Here is a 17859-nt window from a genome sequence, read left to right as displayed (position 1 = left end):
CTATCTTTTTCCACTCCTTTTCAATTCGCACAAGAAGTTAGGCTATATCCTGTGTCATCTTCTAGTCTATCTCTTTCATTCTTCTTCTAAAATGCCATTCATGTCCACCTAAAGACTAAAGAGTTCTCTTTACCAAAAAAAAAAGAAAAAAGACTAAAGAGTTCTTAAGAAAAAAGCATATAATCTTTACTGTAGTTGTAGACAGAAGACATTAAGACAATTATCACAAACCAGGAGGGGCTAATAAAGTGTATGGAACAGCAAAAACTTCACAGCACCTTTGCAGATGGATATAGTGAATGAGCAAGCCAAAAAAGATCATCTGCAGAATGCTCAGAGCTTTGAAATAATTGTTCCGCAACAAATGCTTCCTGTAAACCAAAGCATTGCTCGTACCTAAAAACAATTTGCAAAATTAAATAATATAGCAGATAAAACAGCAAAAATTTGTGGTAATATGTACACCAACACATGTTCTACTCGAGTGATGTAGTCAACTATAAATAGAAATTTAAACAAAAAGTGCAACACAACTCAAGATATCGCTAGAAAATAGTCATGCAAGTGAGTTCTTAATTCATGGATATACGCTGTAGAAGTGCAAGAACATACAATGACTTCAGAGTAGAACTACAAGAGTGAAAACAAAAAGTAGATGATAAACATTGAGCCTGAACTAGTACCAGCATATCAACTTATATAGAGGCATTAAGGGCATAGTGGGATATTGGATACAAATAGGTGCTCCAAAAAACGATATTCAGATTACAGAAGCAAAAATCACGTATTATGCTAATCAGGTAGAATATAGCAGCAAAAATTAAGTGAACCCATTAAAACATGTAGCATCCTTACCGGCTCTCGCTTGAACCTAAATTGTGCAGTAGCAATCCATCTTCTTTGAGTATCCAGATTTTATTTGAAGAAAGTTTGACATCAATGAGTGCACCCTAAAAAAACAAAGATGAAAGTTAGACACTGTGAATTGAGATTTATACTTTAGAGCAAAAGAAATATATGATAATTCGTCTTACCTCCTCCAGAGAGATGTTCAATGTTGAAGGCTCAAGAAAAAGGTTAGTGTTCCCTTCCAGACTAAAATGCAAACTGTACAAGGAGATCATCTCCGCATCAACTTCCTAGAAGTTCAAGAGGAAGAAGGTGAAGTAGAAAAATAAGAGATCCACATCCAATCCTATGTTCTAGCAATTGACAAGATAATATAGGTATTAAACATCCATACTATGCATATGATGAGAAAAGTTCACTGATATGTTCAAGCTGAATCTGAAAGGAAAAAACTAACGTAAATTGTTTTACCCCTATCAAAAATCACATTAGTCCATTACATTATCAACAGAACCAGTGAATCAATTATTGTTTCACCTAAACTAGCTAAAACCAAATAGAAGGATAAATGAAAACAAGTGATTTTTTCCACTGCCCATTCTTTAATCTAAAAAGGGAATTTGTCCTTATAGATAGCATTGTAATAACTAAATATTGGATAAATTTTGACGTTCTTTACTTACGTCTGGAAAAAATAGTGCTGGTGATAAATCCTCTTCAGTATACAAATAAGTCCTTTACTTTCTGTTTGAACTTTGAAAAGATAATTACCACCAAATATAAAAAAATTGTACATGAAAAGTACCAATCTTAGGCTTTTGCACGTCAATCAAAAAATAAAATATACTTCTAAACAGTTACAGGTTTCACATGTCTGGTAAATCGTCAGAAATATCTTCATTGACAGACTAGCATGCGAGATATAGAGACAAGACCACGAGGCTAGAGCAAAAAGGAAATGTATATATTTAGTAGTTTGTTTTTGGATGTTCAGTTGGCTGTTGGGATGTAACTGATATATTTATGGTTTATACTTAATACATTAGATGTAGGCGATTTAGGAGTATTACATTTTTATATCTAATTAATAGCATCGTAGTCAGTTAGTTTTTTTCTTCTTACTTCATGATCACTATATTTACTTCTTTCTTTCTCAAAGAAAGATAGGGTTTTCTGTCTCTACAGCTGGAGTGTTATCCCCAATGAGCAGATAAAACAACCGAGTTATGTCTTCGACTTTATCTGGGGTAAGATGACCAAGAGAACCTATTTTCTCTGGTTTGATGCTTTAGGAGCCCTAGTTCATCATTGACTTTCCCAAAAGGATTCCCTCTTTGGTGGGTCTCCGAGATCCTTTCGATGACCTATGTTGTGTTGAAGGAAATAAAAACTAAGCGTAGGATAGTGATTTCTATATAATTTACTTCCCTGCACCAAATACCCCATCAGAGCCTAGAAAATTACAAGTTTTTGGGAAGTCAGTGGTTGAAGGATGATTGGATAGACTAATCTGCTCAATAATGCCAAAAAACCTTTCTTTTTCTTCTTTCTATTGAGGAGCTTGATAGGATATCATGATACCTCACAGATAGTTAAGAAATTACAAGAAATCTTTTTAGAGAATTTGGATGTGTGAGGCAGAGTTTATTAGATGAGAAAAATGTAAAGTGTTTACAACATGACCCACTTATTTATAGGCTAAACAAAAAAGGAAAAAAGAAAATAACAGACTAACTAAACTAAGTCAACTAGAACTAAAGTCACACCACTCGACAAATCTCCACCTTGACTTTAATTCTACAAAGATTTTACTTCCAATTATCAATGCTTAGGAGATCTAAACAATGTCTGAACTTGTTTAAAGAAACAGGTTTAGTAAGTGCATCAGCTGGGTTATCCTCAGTCTTCACTTTAACTCTTCTTTCTGACCGTATGAAATTATAACGAATGTCTATGTGCTTCATTCTTTCATGATGCACCTGATCTTTCGCAAGACAAATAGCACTTAAACTGTCGCAAAAAATCATAGCTTGATCTTGATGAAATCCAAGATCTCCAAGCAGACCCTTCAGCCAAATTCCTTCCTTTGCAGCCTCTGTAAGTGCCATATTTTCAGCCTCTGTTGAGGATAAAGCAACTGATGGTTGTAATGTTGCTTTCCCACTTACTAAGGCATCTCCAACAGTGAACACATAACCCGTTAATGATCTTTGATTGTCAAGGCCAGCTGCATAATCTGAGTCTGAATACCCAGCAACAAAACTGTCTCCTTTTCCTCCATAAATGAGACCCACATCAGCTGAACCTTTAAGATACCGAGAAATACGTTTTACAGCAGCCCAATGTTCCTTTCCTGGACAAGCCATATAGCGCGAAATGACACTAATGGCATGAGCTACGTCAGGCCTAGTACATACTGTAAAAATATATAAGACTTCCCACAGCGCTTGAATAAGGAACTCTGCTCATATACTCCACTTCAGCTTCTGTTTGAGGAGCCAAAGCCACTGATAACCTGAAATTTACAGATGATGGAGTGCTCAAAGGCTTTGCCGAAGCCATACCAAACCGAGAAAGTATCTTCAAAATGTAACTTTTCTGTGACAAGAATAGTTTATGTCTAGATCTGACTTGAACTATTTCCATCCCAAGTATCTTTTGAGCAGCCCCCAAAAGTATCTTTTGAGCAGCCCCCAAATCTTTCATATCAAACTCAGAATTAAGGAGTTGTTTCAATCTCATAATTTCAGCCATATCTCAAGCTGCGACCAACATACCATCCACATAAAGTAGCAAATACACAAGTGAACATTCAGCTACTTTCTTATGATATATGCAGCAATCATAAGGGCTTCGATTAAAACCATGTTTCACCATAAAGCTATCAAATCGCTTACAACACTGCTTCGGAGATTGCTTCAACCCGTAAAGCGATTTCTTGGGCTTACAAACATAATCTTCCTTTTCTTGAACCACAAATCCCTCCGGTTGACTCATACAAATTTCTTCTTCAAGATCTCCATGCAAGAACGTTGTTTTAACATCCAACTGTTCCAACTCCAAATTTTGTTGTGCTACTAGTGCCAACAACACTCGAATAAATGTTTGACGCACCACCGGTGAGAAGTCATTATAATCAACCCCTTGCTCTTGGCTATAACCTCTAGCCACCAAACGAGCCTTAAATCTCACATTTTCAGCTCCTGGCAGCCCTTCTTTCCGCTTAAAAATCCACTTACAAGTCACATTTTCTGCCTTGAGGTAATTTCACCAATTCGCAAGTCTTGTTCTTGTGAAGGGACTCCATTTCTTCACTCATGGCTGCTATCCACACATCAGCCTCCTTTGTTGTGATTGTTTCTCTATAAGTAGACGGCTCAAAGAACTCCAATTCTACAGCAACTTGTAACGCATAGGCCACCACGTCATTAAAACCATATCGAATCGGCCTACCAACTTGTCTTTGAGGCTTGTCTAACGCTATGGACCGAAACTCCATAGGTTGGTGCCGACTTGCGGACTCAACAGGTCTGTTTGAGTCATGTTATTGCATTATCCAGAAACATTCTCACCCTCATCAGAATCATTTAACTCATGCTCCACCTGTTCGGAGATCCTCTCCTCTTGATCTTTTGAAGTAGACGAATACCGTACGTCACACAACATACTTCCTTCATCAAATATTACATCACGGCTAAGAATCACCTTTCTTTCATCAAGTGACCAGATTCTATACCCTTTTTACTCCAGCACCATATCCCATAAACAACCCCTTCTTTGACCTTGCTTCCAACTTTCCTTCACTCATATGGTAGTATGAAGGACAACCAAACACCCGTAAATTTGTGTAATCAGCTAGCTTACCGGACCACATTTTAATAGGGGTTTTACAACCAATTATTGCTTCCAGAGACCTATTCACCAAGTAACAAACCGTGTTTAACGCCTCAACCCAAAACCCTCTAGACAGCCTTGCATTTGACAGCACACATCTGACTCTTTCTAGCAGCGTTCTATTCATCCTTTCGGCCACTCCATTTTGCTGCGGAGTGTCTAACCATTCGGTGCCTTGCAATCCCTTCATCTTTGCATAACCGGTTAAACTCATTTAAACAAAATTTCAAACCGTTATCAGTTCGCAACCTCTTTATCTTCTTCCCAAACGACTTCTCAAACGACTCACTCTTATGTTTCATGATAAACACCCAATTCATCCTAGAGTAATCGTCAACAATTGGGAGAAAATAACGGCCACCACCAAGAGAAGGAACCTGTGAAGGACCCAGCAATCAGCATGTAGATAGTCCAAAGTAGACTTGGTATTATGGACAACCTTTGAAAAAACTCACTCTCCTTTGTTTTCCAAAGATACAATGCTCACAAAAGCCTAGTTCAGTAACTTTATGACCTCCAAGAAGCCCTTGCTTTCTGAGCATGAGCATGCCTTTCTCACTAACATGCCCCAGCGTCATATGCCACAAGAGTGTCAAATCTGACTCGTTTTTATCAGAACAAAAGGCTGGCGATGTTGACCCGACAACCGTGTTGCCTTCAAGCACATACAAGGTACCTTTCTTGACTCCTTTCATCACCACTAATGCACCTTTAGAGACCCGAAGTACTCCTTTTTCACAGCTATACTTGAAACCTTTGGAATCCAAGGCTCCCAAAGAACCCAAATTCTTTTTCAAATCAGGTACATGACGAACATCAGCCAAAGTTCTCACTACCCCGTCGTGCATTTTGATACTTACCGAAATTCCAGCAACATTACACGGAACATCGTTCCCCATTAAAACACTTCCTGTTGCAACCTTTTCATAAGTATCAAACCAAGCCTTATTTGGTGTCATGTGAAACGAACACCCAGAGTCAAGAATCCACTTATCTTGTTGACTTTTAGAGTCGGCTACTGAAAGAACCAGATCAGCCTCTGAATCCGAATCATCTTTACCAACAGCAGCAAATGCCTTCTCATTTCGTTTCGAACATTCACTTTTCCAATGTCCAAGATCACCACACCTATGACATACACCTTTCGAGCTTGCTTTCAATCCTCGACCCTTCGATCTTGATTGACTTCTTCCTTTCCACTTGCCTTTACCTTCCTCTCGACCCTCTTCTCTACCTTCATTTACCATTGACAAGCCAACAGATTGGCTTTCAATTCCATTTCCAGAAGCTTTATGGCGTAATTCTCATGAATGCAAACTTGATCAAACTTCTTCCAAAGTAATTGTGTCCCTTCAAACTACAAATGAGTTGACAAAATTTTTGTATAAGGGTGACAATGAAACCAATAAAATGAGGGCAGCATCCTCATCTTCAACCTTGATCTCAACATTCTTTAAATCCATAAGAATGGAGTTTAACTCGTCAAGATGTTCCTTCAATGGCATCCCCTCTTTCATTCGAAGCAAAAATAACCTTTGCTTTAACAACTTGTTCGTTAAAGACTTTGTCATGTAGAGACTTTCAAGTTTCATCCATAAAGTTGTGGCAGTCTCCTCATTTGCAACCTCGTAAATCACTTCATCGGCCAAGGACAAGAAGATGGTGTCGTAAGCCTTCTCATCTTGTTGATTAAACTAAAAGTCGGCCATATTTGCAGGAGTCCAAATTCCTTGTTGTTTTAGGAGGGCTCTCATTTTAATTCGCCAAAAGCTAAAATTATTCTTCCCAGTAAACTTGTCGATCTTGATCATTTGTGGAGGCATCACCAAAATCTTGATTGAATTGAGGCAAGTGCTTCCGATCAGACAACAAAGAAATAGCATTTAAGGGGTTGTTTGGTTCAGGCAGGGCAATGAAAATGGGAATGAAATGAAAATGACGGGGAGTGAATCAGTCCCCCGATTTAACCTGGAATGAAAATTTGGTCTTCTATGGAAGTGGACCCATTATATTATATAACACCAATTTTTTTTTCAATCTCATTAATTACTACTTAATACCTCTAACGAAACACCCCCTTAGTATGCAACTTAATCGATTATTTACCTTCATTTGAGCACATACATAGTAATATAGGCTACCACACAAAAGGATATGAACCAATCATGAGCAAGAAATAACTTTGGCGAGAGCTACATCTTCAAGTATCCAAGTTTGATTTTGCAAAATTGGAGGCATTTAATAAACAAACAGCAATAAAATCACTTATTGCAAGAATCATTTATAGTAATACAACAAAATCTAGAATGAAATCATAAGAGAACTCGTATCTAAGTTTAAAATCACTGGGAGTACCGAATTAATTTTATGCAGAATCGCCAAAGGCATTGTACTTGTATCATTGTTAGTTTCACCTGCCCATAACCTCGTGAATGTAGTACCTAAAATTGGACATACAGAAATTAATGGTGACAACCACAAGATATGTCATTGTTGCAACGATGAAAATAAATTAATATTATATCATGTTTCCATATGCACCCTTGCTGGAAAGCAGTAAATGCTTCAAAATAACTAGCTATTAATGGGGAGCAAAAGATAAAGAAAACACGAGTAATTTTCTGATGATATTATTTGAGACTAATATGATGTTTAATTTGGTAGGATTCATGTCTCCAAACTTCTAACATAATAATATCACATTCGCTTGGTTTCCCTTTTGGTGCATGTCAGTCATACATGAAAAATAATTTTGATGATAGGAAATATACATAAATCGCAAACACATATGATAGACTCAAGATGCAACAAAAAGAATTTTACCGGAAATAAAGTGACCTTGTAAACATGATATAGTAGTGTTATAAGTAGCCTGTGAGTCTGCTGTTTCAGCTCAGTTTGTAGATGACTTGTTCTTATCAATTTGTTCAATGTTGCACTATTATATACCAAATCCCAAGAAAAAACAAGCTTTACTTAGGGATATCTCATTGGGATAAATGGAGCTCCATTTTTGGATGTCTAAGAGGATACATAAGAAGAAAACAGTGCTTCGATATTACATGGCCCAGATGTACCAATCATGTATTATGTAATGTTACACTTCGATTTCAGAAAGAAATATCCTTTGCTTACACTCCAAAACAAATGGTAGAGGTGTTTGCACAATGAGCATATCTATTACATTCAGTTGGAATTACTAGCTTATAAGAGAACTTTTACAAGGAATAACCTTCATCAAAAAGGCTACTCATTGGATAAATCAGATATCATGTGGCTTTGAGGGAACCTTTAATCTATATCCTAAGAACTATGATATATATGTAATAAATTACTTGAAAATTTAAATTAGGCTTTATTCTAGAACTTGGAACAAAGACCAAATATGGTTATTACTGTCACATTGATCAGAAGTCTGAACCTAAGCCGATTGGATGACACTATAATGTTATTTACCAAATCAAGACAGATATTCAGTTAAAAGACAAAAAGTACACATGATGGTGTATAAAATGATAAAAAAGTGTAGCAAAATAAGGGGGAAAGCCACCATCATCTTCCCCCTAATAATAGCAACAATAAGCCAGCAGTCAAGCACGAATACAATAATAGTTAAAAAATAAACAAAAATGAAAATAGAAGGCTAGAGATTTTCAAGCAACCAAAACAGAGGATAGCTGGCAATGGGAAGAGGTAGGAGAATATGGCGAAGCCATAGCTAACTTATGACTAATGAAATGACACCAAAAGCAACCAAGATAAACCATGCAAGGGCATAAAGAGCACCGCAAAGGGGGTGAACTGCAGATGGTTTGAAAAGAGTAACCGCTGAGGGTGGTTGCACGGCAGCAACTGGCCAATCACAAAGCCGAAGAAGAGGGATTCACAGGATTTAACCAGAACAGAGACAGATAGCAGATATGACAGATTTTTTAGAGGTTCAGTGTCAGTCAGGGAAAGATTTAATAGACACAAAAGAAATTGAAATTGGATTTGGGGCGGAGAGAGCTGCCAAGAGGGTTGAGGTGGGTCTGGGGGTGATCGGACCATCTAGAAATATAGGGTTAAGGGATGTGATTGAGGATGAGGTTTAAGGAGTAGCCGTTTCTGGCCATCAACGTCAATATAGGATTGCGAAAAGGAGAGTTACAAAAGAAGAGGATGACAAGAAAGGGAGGCTTAAAAAGAAGGAAGGCAATGGTTGCTGCTGCAAGCAGTGAACGAAATGACAGTTGCATCTACCAGAGGATGGAAAAGAAAAAAAAAAGAAAAGAAGAGACCGAGTAACCCACCAAACAACAAAAGAAAGGCCGGGTACAAGAGAAAAGAGTTCAAATTTGCAAACAGCCCAAACACCAAGATGGAGAGAAAATTCTAGATAAAGTTTAAGCGTTACAAAGTGAATAGCATTTTATAAGGTTCTAACTTCTAATAAATAAAACTAGGTAATGTTAGCATTAGAGCTCAATAGAGAACCCATATAGCACATATAGAGCAGGTCAAACATAGCTCCTGGTGATGTTGCCTTTAACACTAGTATGGAAATTGAATGGAAAATTGTTTTGTTTTGTTTTACTTTATTTGATTAATATAGATAATGATGCAAGGTAAGTGAATAATATAAGCATGTAAATGAGAAAAAGAAAAAGAAAGAGAACATATATGCACACTTCAAGCTACAGAGGGGAAATGGATACTTAAGCAACATTGCAAGCACATACAATCTAGGGTTCATTGTGCCACCTTCATGCATCAACAAGGTTTTGCTTGTGTTCTATGATGCTGGTTATGCTATAAATTCCAGTGGATGTTTGCATAACAAAAGTTAGGAAAACCTTTAAAGATATAGTTGCTACTTTGCTAGTAATTTCAGAGTATTTGGAGGAAACAGAACTTCAATCCAGTAAAAAGCTTGTGTTTGCCTTAATCAAGTGATATTCTAATCCACGTACTAGTGGAAATCCAAGGGTATCAGTCCATTGTTCTTGGCAGCATTTTAGGTTGACATTATCGATTGAATTCTTTGAACATCCTCATCAAAAGTAGAATAGCTAAAGAATAGTTGCTTATACACCCTTTTGACAATTCTAGAACTTAGAACAAGAGGCATGGTGTTGGATTTCATCAACTAATATCAACTCCTTTTGAATCGTATAAACTCTAAAGTAGATGAACAAGATCAGATATAGCAATGTCTGAGTTTTAAAAACCATACAACCATACCCCAAAAATTTTGGGACAAGGGCCTCTTCCGTTGAATTTAACTGTTAAGGTGTCGAAATGTTAAACTATCATAATGTTGCATTTAGAAAGTCACTTTTTCATCTAAAGAATTCATGGATTAAGGCATTCCATTACAAAGATTAATATTGAAGATGCATTCTAAGAGGAAAAAAATACTACAGGACTTACCTTCCAATGTTGAAGCATTCATGGTATAACTAAGAAGTCTACTACAACTCAAAAGGTCCCACACTCGTAATACTCCATCCAAATGAAGCACAAAAATAAGTTTTTTCCCTTGAATCTCTAAACATAACAGACCCTTCACGGCAGCAATAGTCTTCCTGTATGATAATTAAGAAAATAGCTTAATCAAGTTCAATAAAATATTTCCTCTTCCTAGTAAAAGAGGGATCATGGATTGTAATCCATAAGTAATGATAAACCACAAACAAGCTTGTAGTTTATATTTCACTTGTTACAGCGAAATTTCAAAATCGGCCATAATCAAGATAAGAAAATATCAGAAAGTGGTTGTTAAATACAAATAGCAGAGCTTGTTCAAAAACTTACGTTTTCTTCCGCTTCAATTCAGCATGAAAGTGACATATGCTAATAGGTTCCAGTTAGATGATAATGTAGATTAATATCATTGAGAGGCTTGGTTGTCAATCCATTGTAATTAACGATACATGAGTTGTTCACAGGCTAATTTGTTCACTCAACAATACACAACCCCAGTCCCACTTATGATCTTCTCATGACACGTTTACTGTTTCCCTTTCTTCAATAAACTCCAACCTTCAACTGTAAGTAGTAAAGATTATCTAAAACGTGCAACACCCAACAACTAATGTGCTCAGTCAACGTGCCACCTAATGTACTCTACATTCAGGCTTCTCACCTCTGTGGCATACATACTTTACAAACCCCATATATACATATATATATATATATAAAAGCTTGATTCTGAGTGAGCACAATTCCAATATTTAGATGCATCATGATGATTCTGAAAACTTCAACAGCATTGTAAAATGGTAAAAGATTGCATAAACAGGTATCCAGAAGCATATTTTCCAAAAGTAAATTATAATAATTACCTCGACATTAAATTCCACAAGCGACCAAAACTGGAATCATCTCGTAGTTCATGCAGAAAACCTAAGATTTGGTTTGGAGGTATGTTAGAATATATCTTCAGTATCCACATGTCATAAGAATCCATGGAAACTATAATACAATGTGACAGGTAGTAGCATTAGGAAAATTGTACATTATCAGTCATAAACTTTCCAGCAACCATAGACTACACATGAATATCATGTCTTTGCAGACAACCATATTCCAAGATAAAAGATAAATGGGAAAACTTATATCATTTTATGTGGGACATCATTTAATAATCCACAGAGCCACAGCTTAAAGCAAAATGAAGAAGATAGATATGCTGTGAATGTTCCATACCTGGAACACTAGGATCAAGGATGCCAAGTCCGAAACAACCAACCGATCCGTCCCTTCCTCCTATTATAAGGCACCCAGCGGTTGCTGATGTAGCCGTTATGGCTCCATAATTACAATAACTTTGGATATTCAACTCAACAACCTCATTAGGTGGAAAAACAGAGCACGATGCATAGTTGGTAATATCAGTCAGTCTAATAAGGTAAGCAACTCCAGCAGCAGTCAACGTGTAAAGCATGTATGGGTTTCCAGAAGAACTAGAGAACTGCAGAAGAAATTAGTATGATAGATATGCAAGTAACACAAAATTTTGGACAAGAAAACAAAAGGGACAGCCAAACTAGAAAATATGAAGAAAAAATACCTCATTTTTGCATATCAAAGCAAATGGACAGAGTGCATTAGCAAATTCAATCTGCAATCCAACCCTTGGAAATTCTGCAAAACTACAGAATTCCACTATCTCCAGGATATTTGGGGAAGTCTTGTTTATTCTCCTGTTAATGGCACAAGTCATTTATGTAAGACACCTATTAGAAAGAACGATTTAGAAGACATCATTTCTACAAATTCTAGCAAAGGCCAGATAGATTTCCTTTGCCAACCTCCAAGCATGAATTATAGAACTCGATAATAATCGGGTCACTCAAATGAAGCTACAGTTAGCTCATCAACTGGTCATCCTTAAAGGCTTAAATAAGTGTTCCTTTTCACTCGCACAAAAATTTGTACTAACATAAAATAGCTGATACAAACTAGTCAAATCCCAGAACAAAGTTGCCAAGCACCATCAATTTGGATTCAGATCAAGCTAAAAACAAGCACACACACAGAGTTGCCTCTTTCTCTATGTCCAAAACATTGCCCATGATTTAGTGATTTAAAGGCCACTTGTCAGCATTCATAATTAATGGCTTAAGGCTGCTTAATCTGCATCATTCCCTGACCAATTTGATTAGCAACTAATCACTCAAGTAAGCATTGCAAAAGTTAAGTCTTATTAAGCAGGAATAATCAGACTAGGCCATAATACATTGGATTTACCCTATTAATGGAACAATAAAAAAATTAAGCAGCTTGGTAACTATTAGCCCAGATGAAATTTTCAATTTAGCCTGCTTCAAAATTTATATCAGCCAAAATTAAAACCAACTTCCATCTTTTGAGCCTCGTTACTTCCACCCGGATTAAAACAAGGCATTGTTATATACCTAAATGCAAATCAGGTAACCAAGCAATTGTTGCCTAACCTGCTAGAAACTGAAAAGTAAAAGCGTGGGTTTGCAATTAAAACTTTTGATCGTCTTCTGAACAAGTATAACTATATGTGTACATAATCTAAAATAATTATATGGTTAACTAATCTAAATATAATTATAGGTAAAAATGATATAAATTATCAACTTCCATATGTTTGCATAATCTTATAGCAATTATCTTGTGTTATAAAATGATAAGGTTAATGTGTGTCCCTAAGTGTTTGTTAATCCCATGGAAGTGAAGGCACAGGCACAACAAAAAACCCCCTCAGAAAATGCAAATCATAGTGAAGGTTCATTTTGAAATGGGCCAAATCAGTTTAGATGGACGATATGCTCATAAAATCAATTTGGCTATGATGTGGTTATATAATAAGCTCACATAGAACAAACAAACAAAATTCTACATATGAAATATGATGTAAGGGTGCGTATGGTATCCAGGATAGGACATAACAGAACAGTTGTTCAGTGTTTGGTAATACAGAAGTAAACAGGCCAAAACAAATAAAATGACCAATTTACTCCTAATGAATTGTTAACATATTTTATATATTTTGATTAATTATTAGATTATAATAAATAAATATACTTGACAATAAAATATATCATTAGATAGTCTTCGTCAAGATGATTAAAATGATACCAAAATAAAAAGTTCATGTAGCTTCTATTCTATTGTATATCTTCTCTATATTATTTTTTGTTATTAATAATTAAGAAATTACATAAATTAATCAACTATGGAAACCGTATAAAAATAATGTTTTGAGGACGGTAAGTGAAAGTTTAAAGAGTATAAAATACAATAAATAAAATTTAAAAAATGAATAAAATGTGAGAAAGGTGTATTTGATGTTTTAGAAGAGAATTAGGTTTTATTTTGAGATTATATTGGTAAAATATAGGTCTATCCCACCTTGTTCCATGGGGGTGGGAGTGGAACAGGCATGTTCCATTCTGTCCCTGTCCGTTCCACATAAAAGTCCTGCCAAACGTGGAACAGTCATCCCTGTTTTGTCATCTGTACCAAACGCACCCTAAAAGACCACTTTTAACCTAATTACCTAAAAAACAGAAGGAACAGCAAAGGACCTCTCACTCTTGGTCTCACACAACCCATGTGTCTGATAGATAACAAAGCCATCTCCTCTCTTTTTCTATCACCTTTCATCTTTCTCTTGTACAGCAACTCTATCTCTCACACACCTCATTCTTCCTTTCTCCCTCTTGCAAGTTATCGTCGTTTTTTCCTTTTGTTTGTGGTTAGTGGTTACTTAGTTTTTAGCGGTTAGTTACTTAGTATTTAGATGTTAAGTTGTTTTTGTTAAATTTTTTAGGCTTTAGTTGCTAACTGTTTGTTTGGCTTGTAGTTGTTTATGTTTATGTTAATTTCTTAAGCTTTTAGCTATTAAGTTATCTGCTAGTTTTTTGTTGTTCTAAAGTGAACTTTGTGATCATGTGTTAAGCTTTTAGTTATCTGTTTGGCTTTAAAGGTTTCTATTGGTTTCTTAAAAGTTAAAATTTAACATCTTAGTGACTTGGTGATTTGATGACTTCTTGTGACTAAATTTTACTATTTAAAGTATTTAGAAGATGTCTTGGGAGTATGACAAACGCATTCAAGAACACATGAATGCGGTTTGGTGTAAGTTATGCGGAAAGAGAACTAACAAAGATATTACCCATTTTTAACATTCCGTCAGCAGCTATAGAAAAACAAGTCTGCGTCCAAAAACCATAAGAGATTTTAGGTATATTCCGGGACCTCTGTATGTGGCAAAGAAAAGAGGATGAGTATGGATGCATTTCAACATGAAAGAGGCATGTTGAGTGGTATGGAGTTCACATCTAGCAAGAGTAAGACACAATTGCCTACACAATAGTTTGGCCAATGAACAGGTTTATGTCTAATCCAGATCAAAAAATCAACCCAAGGAATGAGCCAAAATAAACAGCTACTAATGCACATTTTGAAATTTAGAAAGATAGTTGGCTTGTCAAGAATTTGGTGGCTATATCAAGCATGAACTAGATTTGACATCCTTTGATTAAAAAATCTTCAAAGAAACTATGAACAATATCACGTTATGGGGCCAAATTTAAACCTCCCTCTTATAACGTAGAGCATATTGATTCAATGATGGCACATCACAAAGCCATTCGAGAGAAACATAGATGGATAATTATGTCGACATATAATTAACTTTCTTGTGCATTTTGCCATGGGAACTACATGCATATGAGGTTGTTAAAGGCTAAAAAGGCACACTTAGGTGCATAGGGGTCCTGAGGACTAGGCAGAAGACATAAGCGTGAGGCGCGGGACTTAGGACTACGAGACGCATTTTATCAAATATATATACACACATACACGGTTACACACAACTCAAATATGTAGCAAGTACAAGCCTCGAGTGCAACAACCAGCAAAACTTTGATAAAGGCAGAAGGGAGTAAAGTTTAAAGCGTGACCCATGAAGGGAAGTTTTAAGTCTAGGTATTTATAGCAGAGGCTTGAAGTTCTAAGAACTAGGTATTTAATATTAGGGTTTGACTTATCTGTTTAATACTCCCTTGTCCCAAAATAAGTGTCTACTATGAAAAAGGCACGTGGTTTAGAGAAGTGTAATTATTACACTTTCAATTAGGGGTGCTCATGGGTTGGATTGATCGGATTGAAGGCATTCAAACAACCCAACCCAATGTTTGCGATTTGAAAAATCTCAATCCAACCCAACCCAAACCGTACAGGTTGATTGGGTTGGTCAGGTTGATACTTTGGTACATCAAAATTTTCTTCTAACCTTGAATATGTTGTTTTCTCTACTCATAATTCTTTTTTCATCATCAATCATTTCATTCAGCTTATACATACTCCTTAAATCTTAAGTATATACATTGAACTACTTTTCTTAATTTGCAAATATATGTTCACGTTTACTGAACATATACACGAAGTTACATAGAGATGGAGAAGAGATAAAAAGTATATGTATATGAAGAGGGTACGTGATAGTGTAATTGTCTAACGTACATATTAATAGAGACTTAACAATCATATTAAATACATGAAATAAAGGACATCAGGTTCATCGTCGGATTGGATTGGGTTCCAATGACCATAACGCAATTCCAACCCAATACCTACGGTTTAAAGATTTTACAACTCGATTAGACATCGGGTTGTTGCAGATTGGATTATTTCGTGTTAGGTTGGGTTGGCGGGGTTGTTCGGTTTTTTGAGCATCCCTACTTTCAATGAAATAAATGATACTATGATAGTGTTACCCTTAATAACAGAGGGAGTAATTAATTTCTTCATCTCATAATTAAGGGTAGAGTGCGGAAGTATGAACTTATTTTTTTGAAGTGGACATTTATTTCGAAACAAACTAAAAATTAGAAATGTGGACACTTATTTTGGAGTGGAAGAGGTAACTCCTTTAAGAAGTCTAGGAGATGAGAAGATGAGAAAACTTATTTAATACTAGGGTTTGACTAGGTATTTAATAACTCTTTATGAGGCACGCCTAGGCCCGAAAGGCGCCTCGGCCAAGGCGCAACGCCTTAGTGAGCCTCGTGAATACGCCTAGCCTCAACTTTCCAAGACCTTGAACCTTATGAGCCTCATGCGCTTTTAACATTGCATCAAATCGATTGATGCATCAAATGACATAAAAGATTGGTACATCTTGTAATGCATCTCAAAAATGTAACCGGAGAAGACAAGCCCAAATATGTGATGCAAGTCATCACCAACAATGCATCAAACTCTATAGCAGCCAAGGGACTACTGGAGGTAATGTTCTCTCCTGCATACAAATACGCCTAGCCTCAACTTTCCAAGAACTTGAGCCTTATGAGCCTCATGCGCTTTTAACATTGCATCAAATTGATTGATGCATCAAATGACATAACAGATTGGTACATTTTGTACATGCATCTCAAAAATGTAACTGGAGAAGACAAGCCCAAATACGTGATGCAGGTCATCACAAACAATGCATCAAACTCTGTAGCAGCCAAGGGGCTATTGGAGGTAATGTTCTCTCCTGCATTTAAACCACTATGTGCAGCACAAGACATAATCCAGTTTTAGAAGATATTGCTAGAGAAGTTCTTTTTATGTTCTAACTCAAAGTTTGATATTGATTATCCTATATTACGTAAATTGTTACAACTGAATGGCAGATAAATTATTGATTATCCTAATACAGTTTAGTTATGCCGTAGCTTCATAGCAAGAGAAACAGATCACCTCAAACAAAAAGGCTCAACCATAGGATGTATGTGAAGTACAATTATACTCATCAAACTCAAGATGAAGATTGGGCTAGTACAAGAGCAACTAGGATAATTGAATGTCGTATAATTTCTTATCTGACTACTGATATTCACACTTCGCGGTGAAGTTCTAGAATCGATATCATATGCTAATTCAACAAGTGTATGTTCTTTTTGCGTAGAGAGAGTATGCAAAGCGAAGAGGGTTTTGCCATAAACTACGAAAACAAAAAAGCAAAGGAAAGGGAGCACAGTAAAAATGCATTAGCTTTACCAAATGAAATAGGTAGGAGGGTCTCCAATGTTGCAGCAAGATGATGCATCTTCGGTGGGAGGAGCAAAGGGCTCAGGCGGTGATGGCGGAGTCGATGTAGATGTAGAAGTTGAAGGGACGGAGACATGGAACCATTTGATGGAGTCGCTGCCAATTATGGGAACCTCGATACCAGCTAACGACGACCGAGCTGCCATTGATTTGTGGTGGTGCTACAGAGGCTCTGTGTTGAAAACCTAGTAGTCTTTAGCAGAGGGGGAAGAGAGGGAAGGAAAGGGTTTAGAGAGGGTACTAGAAGCGTAGGAGTGGGTAGGGAGGGAGATTTAATTTTTTAAGGGGCGTTTTAGTGCTTATTTTGAATTGTTTGGCAAAATTCTACATTTATAAATTTTTTTATCATAGTATTTTATTTTTAATTTCTTTTATTATAGTAAAGTACTTTTAAATTATTTTTTATTGAGATATTATATTTTGAAAATTTTATTTTTTATAGCATTGGATAACATTTTGATTTAAATTTATCCATTATATCAGGTTTTCATGTCACTTTATTGTCCATGTAGGTTATCCACATGTATTATAATGACGTGACTTTTTTACTACATC

The 17859-nt window shown here is 36.2% G+C and overlaps 1 protein-coding gene across 4 annotated transcripts in view; it reads right to left on the bottom strand.

Annotated features, from left to right (window-relative positions):
- Positions 1-17501, bottom strand: part of LOC112500328 (nuclear pore complex protein NUP160) — a 42302-nt gene extending 24801 nt beyond the window's left edge. For 2 of the 4 annotated variants that reach the window (XM_025103788.1, XM_025103789.1), the window contains exons 1-9: positions 17254-17501; positions 11798-11930; positions 11434-11698; positions 11070-11130; positions 10156-10310; positions 7099-7184; positions 1035-1139; positions 856-950; positions 279-396 (exon numbers count right to left, since the gene is read on the bottom strand). In XM_025103788.1, the coding sequence (XP_024959556.1) occupies positions 279-396; positions 856-950; positions 1035-1139; positions 7099-7184; positions 10156-10310; positions 11070-11130; positions 11434-11698; positions 11798-11930; positions 17254-17450 (1215 nt within the window). In that variant the 5' untranslated portion in view covers positions 17451-17501. Of the gene's footprint in view, positions 1-278; positions 397-855; positions 951-1034; positions 1140-7098; positions 7185-10155; positions 10311-11069; positions 11131-11433; positions 11699-11797; positions 11931-14377; positions 14463-17253 lie in introns of those variants that run through there. The other 2 variants (XM_025103790.1, XM_025103791.1) reach the window with 2 other exon arrangements.
- Between the last annotated feature and the right edge of the window lie 358 nt (positions 17502-17859).

Source organism: Cynara cardunculus, assembly GCF_001531365.2.
Source record: "Cynara cardunculus var. scolymus isolate 2C chromosome LG 17, CcrdV1, whole genome shotgun sequence".
NCBI lineage: Eukaryota > Viridiplantae > Streptophyta > Magnoliopsida > Asterales > Asteraceae > Cynara > Cynara cardunculus.
The sequence above is the reverse complement of the archived record's forward strand: the minus strand, read 5'-3'. Positions and strand labels throughout refer to the sequence as shown.